The 17,287-nt window shown below is 35.2% G+C and overlaps 1 protein-coding gene across 2 annotated transcripts; it reads left to right on the forward strand.

The window, feature by feature from the left end:
- Positions 1 to 2,598: 2,598 nt before the first annotated feature.
- LOC140168499 (uncharacterized) lies at positions 2,599 to 15,945 on the forward strand. 2 transcript variants are annotated; one of them, XM_072191899.1, is made up of 4 exons: positions 6,980 to 7,073; positions 8,982 to 9,041; positions 12,495 to 13,127; positions 13,835 to 15,945. In XM_072191899.1, the coding sequence occupies exons 2-3, from the start codon at positions 9,014 to 9,016 to the stop codon at positions 13,124 to 13,126; spliced, it is 660 nt and encodes a 219-aa protein (XP_072048000.1). In that variant the 5' UTR covers positions 6,980 to 7,073; positions 8,982 to 9,013; the 3' UTR covers position 13,127; positions 13,835 to 15,945. The 2 variants fall into 2 exon arrangements, with proteins under 2 accessions (XP_072048001.1, XP_072048000.1); XM_072191900.1 differs by lacking the exons at positions 6,980 to 7,073; positions 13,835 to 15,945 and adding an exon at positions 2,599 to 2,820 and having other exon boundaries at positions 12,495 to 13,608.
- Positions 15,946 to 17,287: the final 1,342 nt, after the last annotated feature.

A 17,287-nucleotide genomic window follows, 5' to 3' on the forward strand; every position in this document is an offset into this window, starting at 1 on the left:
AATAAACGTGCCGTCAAGGGGTTGCGTTCTAAAGTTAAATCCGCGAACAGTGACTTCTTTACCTTTTGAAAACTATTTATTTATGATGATAAGTGTTTGAAATTGGCCATTATCTTGCACAATCCAAATATGACTCTGATAGTGTAAGAAATAGTTTCTTGTTTTATGTTTAGTCAAAACTAATAATTAACTATGTAATATCACGCACAGAAAATAAGCGGTTGATGTCATTTACCTTTTACATACATGCTAAAATGTCAAAATATTGTGCAATTTTCACTAATTGTTTGTGCCTTAAGATTTTTTTCACTAATTGTTTGTGCCTTAAGGGCAGGGGTATGAACGTTTGGACAGTATTTATTGTGGGACATTAGAGCACATATCGAATTGCATTCTGAATACGAAGAATGTCCTTCTGATATCAAATAATTTTGATTTTTTGAAATTCGCAATGTAATACACATTTTATGGCAAATGATTAAAATTTATATTTTTGATATTTAACAGTACTCGAAGTAAACTTTATAAATCTGATGATTTATACTTAAAGTGTATGTAGGTGGGATGAAAAGCCGACGATCAATTGAAAATTTTGACCTTTCGTATTGAAGATATGGATTTTTTTTCCCAAAACACCAAAAAAAAAAAGGTTTTTTGGGAATAAAATCCATATCTTCAATATGAAATGTCAAAATGTTTAATTGATCGTCGGCTTTTCCTCCCAGCTACATACACTTAAAGAATATATCATTAGATTTATAAAATTTACTTCGAGAACTGTTATATATCAAAAATGTGAAAAATCTCAAATTTTAATAATTTGTCATAAAATTTGTATTATATCGTGAATCTAAAAAAATGAAAATTATCTGATATCAGAAAGACATTCTTCGTATATTCAGAATGCAATTCGATATGCCTGATGTGCTCTCATTAAAAATACTGTCGAAACGCTCAAAACGCTCATTCCAGATCCCTTAACCATTGCCATTGCTTATGTTACATACCCTCATCATGCTCATGAGTCAATGGTCATTAATAAATGTGCTGATGGTTTCTTGGATGTTTCTTGCTAACTCATGAACTGCTATAGTCCATAAAAGGGGTCCTATTGCGCCTGCACATTTCATGTGCCCACAAAAGTGGGTCTCAGCAGAGCAGAGTTCGGACACATAGAATGTCTGTGGTTCGGATGATGACAGAGACTAGACTCGATTCAATCTAGAATAGTGGGTTTTATTCTGCATTAATGAGGCCGAATCTGTTAAAATATGCCCTAAAGGATACTTACACTTTATGATATAATATATAAACATGAAAATATCAAAATTCTTTAGATTGCACTAATATCCTATGCCCTTGAATAAAAATCAGTGTTTCGAAAAGTGAGAAAGTGCCATGTGACTTAATGTATGTATTACATTCGAAAAGGCTTAAAACCCAACTAGTAAGCCCTGATTCATTCCCCATTTTGACCTGGAAAATAGATTGTACATGAAAAATGAGCAGAATCCGACTTTGTTTATAAAGACTTGGCTGAACTTTCAAAATGTGTTACATTTCAGAAACACCAAGCTATGTGTGAGCTTTCGTAAGCTCTGTGGGCTACAGGGTGATCAGCAATTTTCTGTGAAAAGTCACTGGAAGTCACTGCCTGTCTTTATCTAACCTTCAGCTTGCAAAAAGTGTAAGTTTTGAAGAAATGAGTCGCTCTCAGGTCAAGAAAATTACGTTTTCCCGGACCCTGCTGTTTGTCCAGAAAGTCAATGGAGGCTATTTACCCTTGAGGGCGGTGCACCCTTGATTAAAATTACATCGGTACCTGAGTCGGTTTTTAATTTTTCTTTCATGAAATATGAAGATAACATTATTCAAATCAATATTAATTGTGATATTTTGACCTAAATTAATTTGTTTAGCAAGATACGGCTTTCGAAAGGAGTGGTTACGTGCAGTTGGCCTATACCCTTGAGTGTGTGATTATTACGTAGTCAATTCGCCACACACGGGTGAATGGGAGATGTCCCCAAACTTTGTCTAATGCCCCCTGGAAGTAAAATGGTGCATCCCTATACCAGTAAATAGTTTCTGCTATATCCCTACAACCCTCAATCTCAGCGTCAAAGAGTGACACCCGCATTAAATTGCACGTCCTATTGTCGTAACCCAGTAAACACAAAACGTTTTGACATCATTCGCAAACGGTTAGAAAAGGTTGCCAGAAAACGTTTAAACGTCGGGTTATATAAAGGGCATAATAAAGGGTATAAAACGTTTTCATAACATTCAAAAACATTTGTTGATAACCTACTGCAAATATTCTAACAATATTATTTTAGTGTTCACAAAATATTTAGCAAAAATGTTTGCAAAAAATGTTTTACAATAACAAAAATATTGTTGTAGTGTGTTTTCATAAAAAAAAAACGTTTTAAAACGTTTCCATGACCTTTATATAACCCGACATTTAATGTTATCAAAACGTTTTTATTCTAAACCAAAACCCCAAATATAACATATTTAAAACATCTTAAAAACAGTTTTGTGTTTACTGGGAATATTAAAACATCTTAAAAACAGTTTTGTGTTTACTGGGAATATGTCACTGCAGCGGTGCTAGGTTCATAAAGGGGAACTCCCCGATTACAGCACTGAGGGTATTTTTTATCCGTTCATGCAATAGTTCCTAGAACGATTTCAAGATGATATTTTTTTGCTAGCGTATGGAAACTACAACTCTGATGTGATTAAAAGTGTAAACATTAAGCTGACATTTCGTGCGCTATTTTACGTGAGAAGAGAGCGGAGAAGAGAATCTAGGTAAAATTATTATTATTTATTATTATTAGGCCAAAAAAACAACAAAAAAAACAAGTTTGTTTCAGTAATGTAACCGTACAAAAGATGACCACCCGGCCCCTCCTCGTTTCTTTGATGGCAGGGGTCTTAATCGTGATCATTAAATGGTACAGAACGACAGAACATATTTTTTCTGGAAAGAAAGTGTCCATAAATTATGTACTATTATTCCATGTGAGGGAATAAGTTCAATCTATTCAACCAGATTCACGTACCATGTACCACTGACCTTCAGCTGGGTTGTGATGTTATACACCTTGAGACCCGATGACGTTACCCTGTGACGTCATTTGGCGAGGTAGAGTTCTGATGGTTTCTGTCCCAGGCGTGTGAGAGGTTGTTTCTGAGTCCTCCACCACGGTTGAGGGATGGTTGTTCTGCTCGCACCCATATGGCTTCTTTTACTCCCCGTTCGTACCACCGTGCTTCGCGGTCGAGGACTTTGACGTCCTCTAGGTCCACCTCGTGTTTGCTGGCTTTTAGGTGTGTATAAACCGCTGATTCTGCAGGGCCCGAACTAGAGCGCTGATGTTGCTTTAGCCGTTTCTTAAGGGTAGACGAGGTATTGTTGGTCGAAGCAACCTAAAAATCGATTTTCATTATCTAGATCAATATATTATTGAAAATTAACACCTTGATGCTTTGCAAAAGTTCATTCTACAAATCGTATACTTTGCAAACTTGCTTAATTTATTGTTGTTAATGAGTTATGTAGGTTTTACAAAAGTGTTGTTGTTTCAGACCTCTTTATAACGTAACTCAAGAACCGCAGCACCTATAAAAGTATATCTGTGATATTTTAATTCTTCTACACGCTCGCTATGAATTGAGCAATGCAGTTTTTGCCAAAGCTCACTACCATACGTAAGGTGCTGTGAACTACCACATCACAACAGTTTAAAATAATTAATAACCTTAAGGGATCTGGAATGAGCGTTTATGGCGTTTCGACAGTATTTTTGTGGGACATGAGAGCACCTCAGACGTATCGAATTGCATTCTGAATACGAAGCATGTCTTTCTGATATCAAATAATTTTCATTTTTGAAATTCACGATATAATACAAATTTTATGACAAATTATTAAAATTTGATATTTTTCAAATTTTTGATATATAACAGTCCTCGAAATAAATTTTATAAATCTAATGATATATTCTTAAAGTGTATGTAGCTGGGAGGAAATGCCGACGATCAATTGAAAATTTTGACCTTTTATATTGAAGATATAGATTTTTTCCCAAAAATACCTATTTTTTTTTTTTTGAGAAAAAAAAATATTTTCTCAAAAAATCCATATCTTCAATACGAAAGGTCAAATTTTTCAATTGATCGTCGGCTTTTCATCCCACCTACATACACTTTAAGTATAAATCATCAGATTTATAAAGTTTACTTCAAGTACTGTTAAATATCAAAAATATCAATTTTAATGATTTGCCATAAAATGTGTATTACATTGCGAATTTCAAAAAATCAAAATTATTTGATATCAGAAGGACATTCTTCGTATTCAGAATGCAATTCGATATGTCTGATGTGCTCTAATGTCCCACAATAAATACTGTCCAAACGTTCATACCCCAGCCCTTAAGTGGTTGAGATGTTTCTCCAATATAAGTGTCAGTACAGTTGAAACTCTCCGCGCACTGAATACCATATACAAGTCCACTCTGCCTGCCTTTGGGTTGCTTGTCCTTGGGGTGGACTAAGGCTTGGCGTATGGTATTGACTGGTTTAAAGTGAGTTGTGATATTATACTCTCTGAATATGCGCTTAAGTTTCTCTGTGGTTGGGCGTATCAAAGTATAGATTCTCCCCCACATACTTTCTTTTTATTATTGTGGATTTTTTTAAATGCCCCTACCAGTACATTTTGTATCCAATAGCAGTAATAATAAAGCAAAACTGAAGTGCTCGACCGGGTTTCGAACCAGGTAACGACTAACGTCGAGTTGATATGGCATTCGGTGATTTCCAATCGCCGGAAGGATTTTGACCTTAACTCTTAACTCTAACTCTAACCATAACCCATGTAACAAAAAAGAAAAAGGTATTTGCACAAGCGTATATTAAAATAAATACTTTTTTAATGATAAAAATTAAAAAAAATTTAAACAGGATTAATATATATTATGCAGTTATCTTTCGAATTCTGTTTAGCTGAGTGGGTTTACTGACTTGTATTTTGTTCCATTCGTAGGTACTTGTTAGTTTTTGGAATATTGAAAATTTGAAATGATGATGAAAATTAAAATTACTTTAGTATCTTTGAAACCAACGGACATTAAACCTATCTAGCAAAAGACAAATAGAATATTCCATTATTATGGCAATTATATAAACTTATTACATCTCTAACAATATTCATGAGCTAATGGTGCCAATTGATTGGTCAATCGCGAACGAAGCAACAAGAATATATTCAACTATACCACCAGCTGACGTACAAACTATTAAGGGACGCACCATTTGAGGGGGGGGGGCTGTAAGTTTTGGGAAAAAAACTTCTTGAGCAAAAAAAACAAACTTTCCCCACTGTCACTAATTTTTTTCCCTACTATCTCTAAAGAAACACCTTCCCACCTAACTGTGGTTAATACCTAGTAGGGAGGTTGATTTTGGAACTGGGGTCTGAAACAAGTGGAGATATCTGTGAATCCATGTAGAAACACCATTGCAACAAGTCATTTTTGTGGAAATTACTGTAATTTTTGAGGAAATCCAAATATATTTTGGAAAATAAACCTGTCGAATTCGGCAACCTTGCACAGTGTTATACAGCCTGTCTCAAAAACAAATTGTGCAAGTGAAAAGCACCCTCTTTGGCAATTAGAAAATACTGTTGTGACATGATGCTTACATCAACATCAAGGGCACAGTCTTAGCTCTCAAATACCGTTTATTCTGTTCAATTTGCTCTTTTTAATCTCGAGATATGTTTAGTTAACAAATAATGGTTATTATTCACAGCAATGGAATGAAACAGTTTTCACATGTAAAATATTGATACCAAAAAAAGTTGCTAAAACGTAGGAACTTAATATCACATACAAACTTCCCATAGTAAATGTGGTGCAAAGCTGCTGAATTCGACAGGCTTATTTTTGAAAATTAAAATGGATTTCCTCAAAAAATGCTTGATGGTAGAATTTTTTTCTTTGCATGGTTTATGGTATACAAATATTGACTGCTATGAGGGGCATGGTTAAAATTATAGGCCCAAGGTGATCTCAAAACCCATGACTATGCCCCGAGGCGTAGTCGAGGGGCATAGTCATGGTTTTGAGATCACCGCGGGCCTATAATTTTAACCATGCCCCGAATAAAAAGCAGTCAATATTTGTTTTATATACCAAATCTTAAGATTATTGTCATCTGTTTGGTTAAAAGCATAGATTTTGGGAAGTGAAATTAATAGTTTCAATGCGAACGGCACACAGATTACAATCTGCGATTTCTGCGTAATTATAGCGCGTGAAAACATTAACGCGTGCGTAATATCATTTACGCTGGGAAAAACTCGCAGTTTGATCATGACGCACGTGACCGGTCCATTGTTCATTTCCATGGACCGGTCCATAGTTCATTTTGCGGGCATAGTTAATTCAATGACTGCACTTTCAACCAATCAGATGACAGGAATCTATATATGAGTTATATAATTAATGTTATGGCAAGTCACAGATATTTCCATTTGTTTCAAATCAAATATCTAAAAAAAGTTGAAAATCAACCTGCCTTAAACCTAGTGCAAATCTAGGGCCACGCCTTTGGAGCGAGTTGCCCACCACTGTCCGAGGTCAAAAAAATATTAGTACTTTCACGAATCTCCTTAAAACTCACCTCTTTCCCACTGTTTAGCTTTTTTCCTTTCTTGTCTTCTCTCTTTTAGCGTTTTGCCTACTTTTGTAAAAGGCGCTTTATAAATCGCATTGTTTATGTTTAAGTACCCCCCCACCTCAACTTTCAACCCCCTGGAATTCAAATGGTGCGTCCCTAACCGGTTAATATTTTCTGCTGTTTCCCTACAACCTCAAACTCAACGTCACAGTTTGGTGCCAGAATTAAAGTGCACATTAAATCCCTATTGAATGTAGTATTTTCCCTGCGATGCTGGGTTATTATAAGGGGAATTCCCCAATTGCAACACTTTGGTGCCGCCATTTTAAGGAGGAAGTAAATATAATCATCGACGTCCTTTGAATCGAAATGTAAGTATTTATCATATTATTTACTCCTTTGCCATTCATTTGATGCATATAAATCCATTATTATGGGAAAAATATTTCATAATCACAGCCGATAAATCTACCACCTTGAACAGCAGATCTGAACTAATTAGCAAATGCCGTCATGCTAATAAGTATCTTCTTAATGCCTTGTAAACTTTATTTGGCTCAAGTACTTTTAATTGATATGACTTTTGAGTGCATGATCAATTTTATTGGATTATGTTCCTTTGTTATGTGTTTTTCTGTTTATATTATATTATAATGCCATTTATTGTGAATCATAACTTCCTTTAAAATGCATGCACTATTGAACTTGTGGCTTTATAGCTCACTTGACTTATCTGACCTATGGGTTCATTGATATGTAATTTATGACTCTCAAGTGCTTACTTTGATGGTATAACTCTATGTTTGTTCTATATTTCTCTCATTCACCTGAGGAGCCTTTGGGCGAAACAGTCTGTAGTGAATCAACATGGAGTAAATTTACACATTTTCTTCTTTTTATGTAAATCCATTATTATGTACACATGAGACCTGACAGAATATATAATAGCATAAGGCAAGAGATAACGGAAGGTAAAATGAATGTCATTTGATGTGTTTTATGTGTTAGGTGTGTGTACATGTACAGTTTTAGACCCATGTTTGTTGATTGGAAATAAGGCTAATGAAAGTCAATTCTGAGTTTATCGTCCCTTTTTTTTCCCAGGTTGGTGAGGTGACTTTTTCATTTTTCATTTTTCATTATTTCATCAGATTTCATTATTGACCTAAAATATGTGTTGATTTAAAGCCACACTCATACATGTTATTTATAAACATGTTTTTATATGGGTAGGGACTAGAAAAGTTAGAAAAGGGTCTGGTTTTGCTTCCAAGTTATGAATTTATATGTTTTACAAACAAAAATATATGTTTCCAATTGCTAAAACTGGTGAAAACACTCACTTTGAAAATAATGAATTATTTTGGCATTTTTGAAAATTTGACGCGGGTGTTTTTGGTTACCAAAAAGTGACGCGGGCGGGGGACGATAAACTCGGAATCGACTTTCACTCGCCTAATATTGTGTAATTCTTTTATCGTGAAATCTTTCTTTCTTTCTTTCTTTCTTTCTTTCTTTCTTTCTTTCTTTCTTTCTTTATTTCGTTCTTTCTTTCTTGATTTATTTATTTATTTATTTATTTATTAATTAATTACGGAAATCTTTCTTTCTTTCTTTCTTTCTTTCTTTCTTTCTTTCTTTCTTTCTTTCTTTCTTTCTTTCTTTCTTTCTTTATTTCGTTCTTTCTTTCTTGATTTATTTATTTATTTATTTATTTATTAATTAATTAATTAATTTATTTATTTATTTTTATTTATTTATTTATTTATTTATTTAATTTATTTATTTATTTTTATTTATTTATTTATTTATTTATATTTCTTAATTATTTCTTTGTTGCAAAAGGTGAAAATATTCCAAAATGTTGCCCATGACTACACATGAACATGTAACTACCAATGGCAGCAGAAGTTTTAAAATTTATGGGGGAGGGGGAGGAACGAGCATATTTTGTTCAAGCGTTGTGACATTTGCAAAAAAAATGCAATTTCAATTTTGCTAAGTGCGACAAAACTTTGCAAATTTATCTTATTTTTGCCCAAAACATGGGGTTTGGGGGACTAAAAAGTAAATACACAAGATAATAATATTGCTGGATTTTTTTTTTCTATTAGGATTATTAGGGGAGGGGCGTCTCCGAAATTTTCCATGTGGATGCCCCCCTAATAATCCTATAGAACCGCCCCCCCCCACTTCCGCCGCCTATGGTAACTATAAACATCATGTGTAGATTGTCTACTTTTTGTTAACATGTTAATAACCCTAATTATTTATCTTAGCTTTGCTGTATCCAGTAGCACTGTTACCAATAATGTCGGATCCGAATCGTTACCACGGCGGTAAGTTAACTCAAATAGCAAAACTCTGATTCCGTCTTCAACTTATTTAGTGTCTCTTGCTATATTGGAACTCCATTAGTTGCAAGCCCTTCACCATGTTTGCTATAGAAGCCAGTGGCCCCAGCCCTGCCAGGCTTGCGACCTTTGTGTTTTAGCATTATATGGTCCTGGACCACAAGTAGTGGTTTTTTGCCAACAGTTTTACAGGCAAACAGAATTTGCACGATGCCAATTGAGTCGGCGTAACTTTTGCGGGAAAAGATCATAAAACTACATGAGTCAAATTTAAAAAATTTTCAAATCTTGTTTAACTACACCAAATTATAGGCCTATTTTTCTTCTTCTACTCATAAAAAAAAAAAAAAAGGACTGTTTGACCTATAATGTAACGTACAGTTCTTGAGTTATTAAAGGAAATCTGTACCATAAACTAATCAATGGCTAATATAGTTATATACCCCTAAATTAAACATACCAGACGCTCTATATGAATTTCGGAATATTCCTAACAAAGAAAAAACACTTTTAATCCTTCGTTTCTGCGATTCAAGGGAGCCGCCATGATAGCTGCTTGCGAATCCTTTCTGCCACAAGCGGTAGTGTAACCTTTCACACAGACCCACGGCGAGCGTGTGTTGCTGTATGGCATTCGCGACCCCTACAGCGAATTTTGGTTTTTAGTGCTGTTTTTACTTTTCGTTCTCAAAAGACATTGTTGATCATAAATATTACTTAAAATAAACTTTTTTTATGTTCTGTAGTTTTATGGGTAAAAATTGTCGCGTTTTCTTTTGAACGAATGTTGAATCTGAATTTTGGTAGTATTCGCTTCGTGTCACCAAAGTTCACGAGAGACGAGGCTTGTGGCACGGATTTCGCTGGTTTCAAAATCGGGGTACCGTTACAGCGTAATAAAAAATACATCGGGTATCGATATGGCAGCCACCATGGATCGCAAACTCACCGCTGATCGAACATAGGGCCGGCCGTTACTCAGTAAATAAAGCAGCTACAATCCCCAGCTTGAGTTTACTGATAGCACTTGAGAATTATACTTCAACATATGTACATGAGCCTCATAAGTAAAAAAAAAATGGGCCCCAGGGCCCCACATGTTAAAACAAAGGGCCGGCCGTTTCTCATCAATTAAAGCAGCTTTAGTTCTCAGAGTTTGTACACAGATTGCACCTGAGAATTACATTGTTATATGTACATATGAGCCCCATATACCACATAATATGGGCCCCAGGGCCCCAAATGCTAAAACATAGGGCCGGCCATTACTCAGTAAATAAAGCAGCTGCAGTGCCCAGCTTGAGTCTACTGATAACACTAGAGAAATATACTTCAACATATGTACATGGGCCTCAAAAGTCAAATATTATGGGCCCCAGGGCCCCAAATGTTAAAACAAAGGGCGGGCCGTTTCTCATCAAATAAAGCAGCTTCCGGGCTCAGAATTTGTACACAGATAGCACCTGAGAATTATATTGTTACTAACAGTAACAACCACATACCCACCCACTCCACACACGTAGGACTAAACAGACAGATCCGTATATAATATAATAATTGGAAATACCAGCGTGAAGCGTTAAGGCTGTTCCACTTAAATTACATACCCATTGGCTGTTCCATTTAATTTACATACTCCCTCTGAAATGGCCCCAAAATAGACGGTTCCGTTAGATTTATATACATACTCCCTCTGAAAGGCTGTTCCATTTAATTTACAAAATCCCTCTGGAATAGTTTCCCCTAATCATATTGCATAGACTCGCTGTGAATAAGAGAGACTGACAACAGCAATCTATGGAGAGTAAGAGAGACGACTCCCCTGGGAGGGGACTTTTTACAATTTCTTTATTTTAAGTGCTACGAGAGTGCAACATATATTAAATTAAAGCTTGTGGCTTGGACTTTCACATTTTACACATTTTCCACCCAATTGGACGACTTTTTGGACGATATTTCTCAGCAAATAAGGACTGTTAGTTTGGGTACACCGACAACATGCGGGTATAGCCGTATTTGTGTACAAATATATAGCCTTCTAGTTCTTCTTCTACTCATAAGAAATCGGAAAAAAGGACTGTTTGACCTATAATGTAACGTACAGTTCTTGAGTTATTAAAGGAAATCTGTACCATAAACTAATCAATGGCTAATATAGTTATATACCCCTAAATTAAACATACCAGACGCTCTATATGAATTTCGGAATATTCCTAACAAAGAAAAAGCACTTTTAATCCTTCGTTTCTGCGATTCAAGGGAGCCGCCATGATAGCTGCTTGCAAATCCTTTCTGCCACAAGCGGTAGTGTAACCTTTCACACAGACCCACGGCGAGCGTGTGTTGATGTATGGCATTCGCGACCCCTACAGCGAATTCTGGTTTTTAGTGCTGTTTTTACTTTTCGTTCTCAAAAGACATTGTTGATCATAAATATTACTTAAAATTATTTTTTTATGTTCTTCTGTAGTTTTATGGGTAAAAATTGTCGCGTTTTCTTTTGAACGAATGTTGAATGTGAACTTTGGTAGTATTCGCTTCGTGTCACCAAAGTTCACGAGAGACGAGGCTTGCGGCACGGATTTCGCTGGTTTCAAAATCGGGGTACCGTTACAGCGTAATAAAAAATACATCGGGTATCAATATGGCAGCCGCCATGGATCGCAAACTCACCGCTGATCGTCGTAAGGAATTAAGATTTTCTCCTTTATTTGGACGTATATAAGCTTGGGACTTTTACTGTTTGTCGTTTTTATTATTACTGCAACTATATAGCCATTGATTGGTTTATGGTACAGATTCCCTTTAACAAAAAAGGGCAAAAGTCACATTTTTTAAACCTTGAACAGTCTCTGATATTAATCAAAATTTACTCATGATAAATATTCAAATAAAGAATAGTTTGAACCACCTAAAGTGTTTCGCTACAGAGTCAACATTGCAAAAGGTGTTAAGGTCAATAAAGTTAAATGAGATTGACCTCTTTAGTATAGTTTACCTGTTATGTTGGAGCTAAACAGGGGTCAACATCATAAAAACGTTTAAATCTTTTATAAGATAGTTTGGCAGACCTTAAATGCTTCGTTAACTATGCCAGTGGTAACGTGTTGTCAAATGTGGAGCATAAAATTTTAGTTTTTATCTTTTTTTATATAACTCAAAGATCGTTTATCACACAGAGATGAAACTATTTCTGCAGAATATTTTGATTTTTCAACAAGATTTGAGCAATTTGGAAAAAGTTGACCAATAAATTTAAAAAAAACCCGCCCAAATGGCAAGAAAACTAGCAACATGGTTTATTTATTATAATAATTATAATTATAATTATAATTATAATTATAATTATAATTATAATTATAATTATAAGTGTTATTATAATTATAATTATAATTATAATTATAAAATTGTAATTATAATTCTTGATTTTTTCCTCAGATGGGTATCAAACTAGAGAGTACGATAGTGGCCAAGCACTGTGTGCTGCTGCTAAGCGTGGTGACGTGAAACTCAAAATTGGTGACAGACTCAAGATGGAGATGCTGAAAGACACAACCTTCACGTCCATGTTGTATTCCCACTGGGGCGTCGTATCGAATGTACCTGAATGCGTTTTTCTTGGGTTCTCGCCAGGAATAGTCCCCAACCCGTCCTCTTCAGGTTCAACCTCTTCCAGATCGTCTTCATCTAATCCGTTTCAGTCCCTCAACTCATTCAGCTCCTCCAGCCATAGGCCTAACTCCTCTAATAAACCATTTCGCTACATTTCTGCTCTCTACTCCTTGGAAGAACTAAAGATCGCAGAGTTCCCAAAGAAGATCAAGGTTGACAATTCTGACGATTCTTTTACGAAGCCTTTACCAGAAACAGAAATACGTAAAAAAATTGACGGTGTAATGGCTGTGCCAGATTTGATGGGACCTTTTGACGTGGTATCTAACAATTGTGAACACTTTGTCAACTGCATTAGATATGGTAAAAAAGAAAGCCGGCAAGTACAGGCAACTGCTGCTGTAGCAGCAACGGGAGCAACTGTCGGTGCTGCTTTGGCTATGTGTGTGATTATATAGGGTATGAAGTTTTTCTATCAGTGATTGCAGTTACTATAATCAAGTAGACAGAATCAATGTAACTGAAAAGTTAATAGTTAAATGCCCTCATTCGTTAGGATGTCCTATAATGGATGTAATAATCACTCTGGTGAAGTGGAGGGGTGTGGGGTGTGGAGGATGGTACTGCGGTAATTAAATGTAGGCCTTAGAATATCTTGTGTTATTTATTAAAATAACATTTATTAATTGTTCATTATATACATAATAGTAGCAGGTGGCAACCAGGGGCGTAGCCAGCTTTCTTGGTCAGGGGGGGCAAAATTAAATTTTGGGGGCACAGACGAAAAAAATTGCAGTTGCATCATACAATACATAGAGACTATGTCTTCGAGCTTCCCGAAAAGGGCCTTATTGGGATGATGTGCGCGCGTAGCGCGCCAAAAAATGGTATTTTACACTATTTTCGCCCATTATCCGGCTAAAAAAGGGCTTTATTGTTTTGTCAGAGGGGCACTTTTTCTTTCTGCCCCCTGCCCCCCCCCGCTGGCTACGCTACTGGTGGCAACCCAGCAAACACAAAAAACGTTACAAACGTGTTATGGACATGTTTTGGTTTCATTCAACGTTTTAATAACATTTGAACGTCGGTATACTATAAAAGTCTTTAAAATGTGTTTGTGTTATTTTTTAGAATAACATTTAATTGTTCTTCATACACTCTTATAGATAGCGAGAACCAATCAGAGCAAACGGTAGAAAAATGGCAGGAGTGCATTGATTTTGAATACTAGTAAGGCAGAGGTGCTGTTGGACACATGTAACGACACATGACGTAACAAAAACGCATAACTAACAATTGTGACCGTACACCGTAAATGTCCCAAATTGTATTCTGAGATACAGTGCAAAGTTAGTGTTACAGGTATCTCATATTGATAGCGCTATACGTAATAGTCAAACACCTTTTAAACATATCAATAATCCTATTGTTAAAGAGGATAATAAGCTTCTACCTATATGTCTATAGAATTCTTAAATATCTCTAGTCTTTGTTTGCTTTGGCTAAATCCGGTTCAAGTGGTGGGTTACAAAGCATTGTATTTTGTCTAGGTATGTATAACCAACAATGAGAGGACATCCCTGAACCACGTTGACTTGGGGATGATTTGAAATGACCGCCAATTATGACTGTTTGATATTTATACCAGCAATGTGGGAAAAGAGACACATCTAGAACCGAAAAAGGTATACCATTTCGTTGAAGGAGCAAAGTTCAACAAACCATAACCCCGCTTCTGGATATCGTTTGAAGTAAAATGATATACCGTACCATTTTAAACCTTACGATATATAATTTCTAAACACGAAAGAAAACTAAATTGACCGGGCGGACTTTACGGCTCATTCGTGGTTTACAGTCACAATTCACCTTTTCGGTAAATCCCATAAGCCTTTGCGACTACACATGAGAATTCGTCATTCGACGTCACGCCGATGCGCACATAGTTTATCGAACATCGTTACTGCGCATGACAAGTCGACGTGACGTCAAATGATGAGTTTTCAGGTGTACTCGCAAAGGCTTATGGGATTTACCGAAAAGGTGAATTTGTTATGTTATGCGTTTTTGTTAGATTATGCGTCGTTAGAGACGCGTTCATTTTTCTTGCGGGTTGATGCATTTATATTTGCTCACATTTCCAACATTTTTAGTAACAATATTTTGTCATAAAAATAGCAAAAATCACAGGATTTAATAACTGCGTCGGGGAACTGCGTATCACTTGTTGCTCCAGAAATTGTCCAAAATATTGCACTTGTACTGAGATGTTGATGCGTCTAATGCACATCCTCTGCTGAACTCTTGCATTAGATGCATCAACATCTCAGTATAGTGCACGTGTACTTGTCTAGTTTGTACAATTTTACTCCAAAGAAATGATACCCATTTTAGCATAATTATTACATGTGAAGAATGTGATAGGTGGCAAGTAGTAGTTTAGTACACTTAATATATTTTGACAAACTTGGAATATTGATGGATATAACTGTTTTTAATATCGAGCTAAAATGTATTATGTTTTCTGTGTGTAATGTATAAATCACTGTCATGTTGAAATGTGTACGGGCCCGAGGAATGTAAATAGTGGAGGAAGCGTGACATAAATGTGACATGTACTAATTAATTGTGTCTTACCTGAGGACACTATTTTAAGACGCGTAAGGGTATAAAGGATATAAAATGTTTTAATAACATTCAAAAACATTTTTGAAACTTATAATCTCATCTTACAGGACTTATATAGCGTTATTACATAAGATTATCGTGCATTATAATAAAAAGATAAATTCAAAGATAAATTTCAATTCAATAACATGGTAGAAACATGACAAAATTGATACAATTGGTAAAACTGATAAAACACAATTCCAAATAAAAGGTGTGTACAAAACGATGGATCGGATATGGTGATAACTAGAAAGAGGGGTGACCCAACTGTCACCTAAAATAAATGGGGCGTACGTATTGTGTTACTTAACCTGACCAAATATTTTGCAAAACTGTTTGCCAAAACATATTTTACCATAACGTTTTGACAACATTTAAAAGATGTTGTTGTACACTGTTGTTTTCATATAAAATGTGTTAAAAACGTTTTCATGAACTTTATTTAACCCGACCAAAACACGCGTTGAAGATTTAATAAATGTTATTCTAATAATGTATCTTGTGTTATCTATTATTAGAATAACATTTATTAAATGTGATATGTATAATTAATATTAGATGTTTAATACAATGTACTCAGTTCTATAAGTAATAAAAACAGGTATTAACACAGAATGACAATCTTAGAGTATCTCAAGTTGTGTTATTTATCAGAATAATATTTCAATATGTGACTACATAAAGATGCACAAAAAGAAACTCAGCTGTTATAAATACGCCTATAGCTTCAGAACAAATAATTGTTTTCACAATATTTCAACATAGAGAAAATGCTGGGTTATTTACGCGCATTTTGATACCCCATTTGTCCAATGCCGTTCAATATTGACAACACAGCAGAGCTTTTAAAGAAAAATATCCGAATTTAAAAGTTGCAGTTTACAGCCATCAATGGTTATTACACAAGCATGTGGCACGTAAAACACGCCATTATCTTCGCGCTGACTTCAAATCAATACAAATAGCTGCAACTTTTAAATTCGGGTATTTTTCTTTCAAAACGCTGCTGTGTTGATAATATTGAAGCAAATTGAACAAATGGGGTACCAAAATGCGCGTAATTAAATCCTCCTCCTTTGTATGTTGAAATATTGTGAAAACAATTATTAGTTCTGAAGCTATAGGCGTATTTATAACAGCTGAGTTTTTTTTGTGCAGACTTTAGTAGTATATAGTAGGCGTATATAAAACAACCAAATTTCAAAAAATTTGAGACAAACTTATTTAATTATAACATGATCATGATGATACCAATTTTTGAGTTTGGCGCTTTTTTGCTTGTGGATATGAACATTTTTGTGATCGTGACAGGCACTTTTTCTCATTTTATGCATATTCAATTTTCTTTATTCCCATACAATTCAACTTTTGCACCATTTTGTTGATTTATGCAAATGTTTCATATCTTATCCGTGTTCATGGTACATAATCCAAACAGAAAATGACCAGTGTATTTCATTTCTGGATCTGTTTTCCTATAACGCGTTTGCCGGGCGATTTTTTTCAAAATTTTATGTAACGCCGTCGTACATGTCGTACTGCAAATGTTGAATGTGTTTTCGCTACATGAAGTTCAGTATGTTGATACATCGAGATACCAAAAGCAATAAGTTAAGTTGAACATTCTCACAAAACAGTAACAACTTGTGAAGAAGAGCGTCAAGGTAAGGATTATATTTTGTTTCTTTACACATAATTAATATCAAATTCAAGACTAAATGTAGATTCATATGCAATCATATGGTCAGATACATTGGTAATGATCAATAAAATAAAATTATTAAATTTTAATATTTTCTCTCTTCTTTACATGGTTGTTCTCGTCATTACGAGATTATAAATTTTCTTTACGATATATGTGCGGCCTGCGAGCGGCCAAAGAGGAACCTGACATCCATGATAGGCGTAGATCCCGGTGAAATTGGGGGAGGGGGGTCCCCCAATATTTT

Source organism: Amphiura filiformis, chromosome 13 (genome assembly GCF_039555335.1).
Source record: "Amphiura filiformis chromosome 13, Afil_fr2py, whole genome shotgun sequence".
Taxonomy (NCBI): domain Eukaryota; kingdom Metazoa; phylum Echinodermata; class Ophiuroidea; order Amphilepidida; family Amphiuridae; genus Amphiura; species Amphiura filiformis.

Excerpts from the sequence above, each read along its gene's own strand:
- LOC140168499 (XM_072191900.1), top strand. The coding sequence starts at position 9,014 with ATGTCGGATCCGAATCGTTACCACGGCG. Across the intron at positions 9,042-12,494 it reads TCCGAATCGTTACCACGGCG|ATGGGTATCAAACTAGAGAG; the intron begins GTAAGTTAACTC and ends TTTTTTCCTCAG.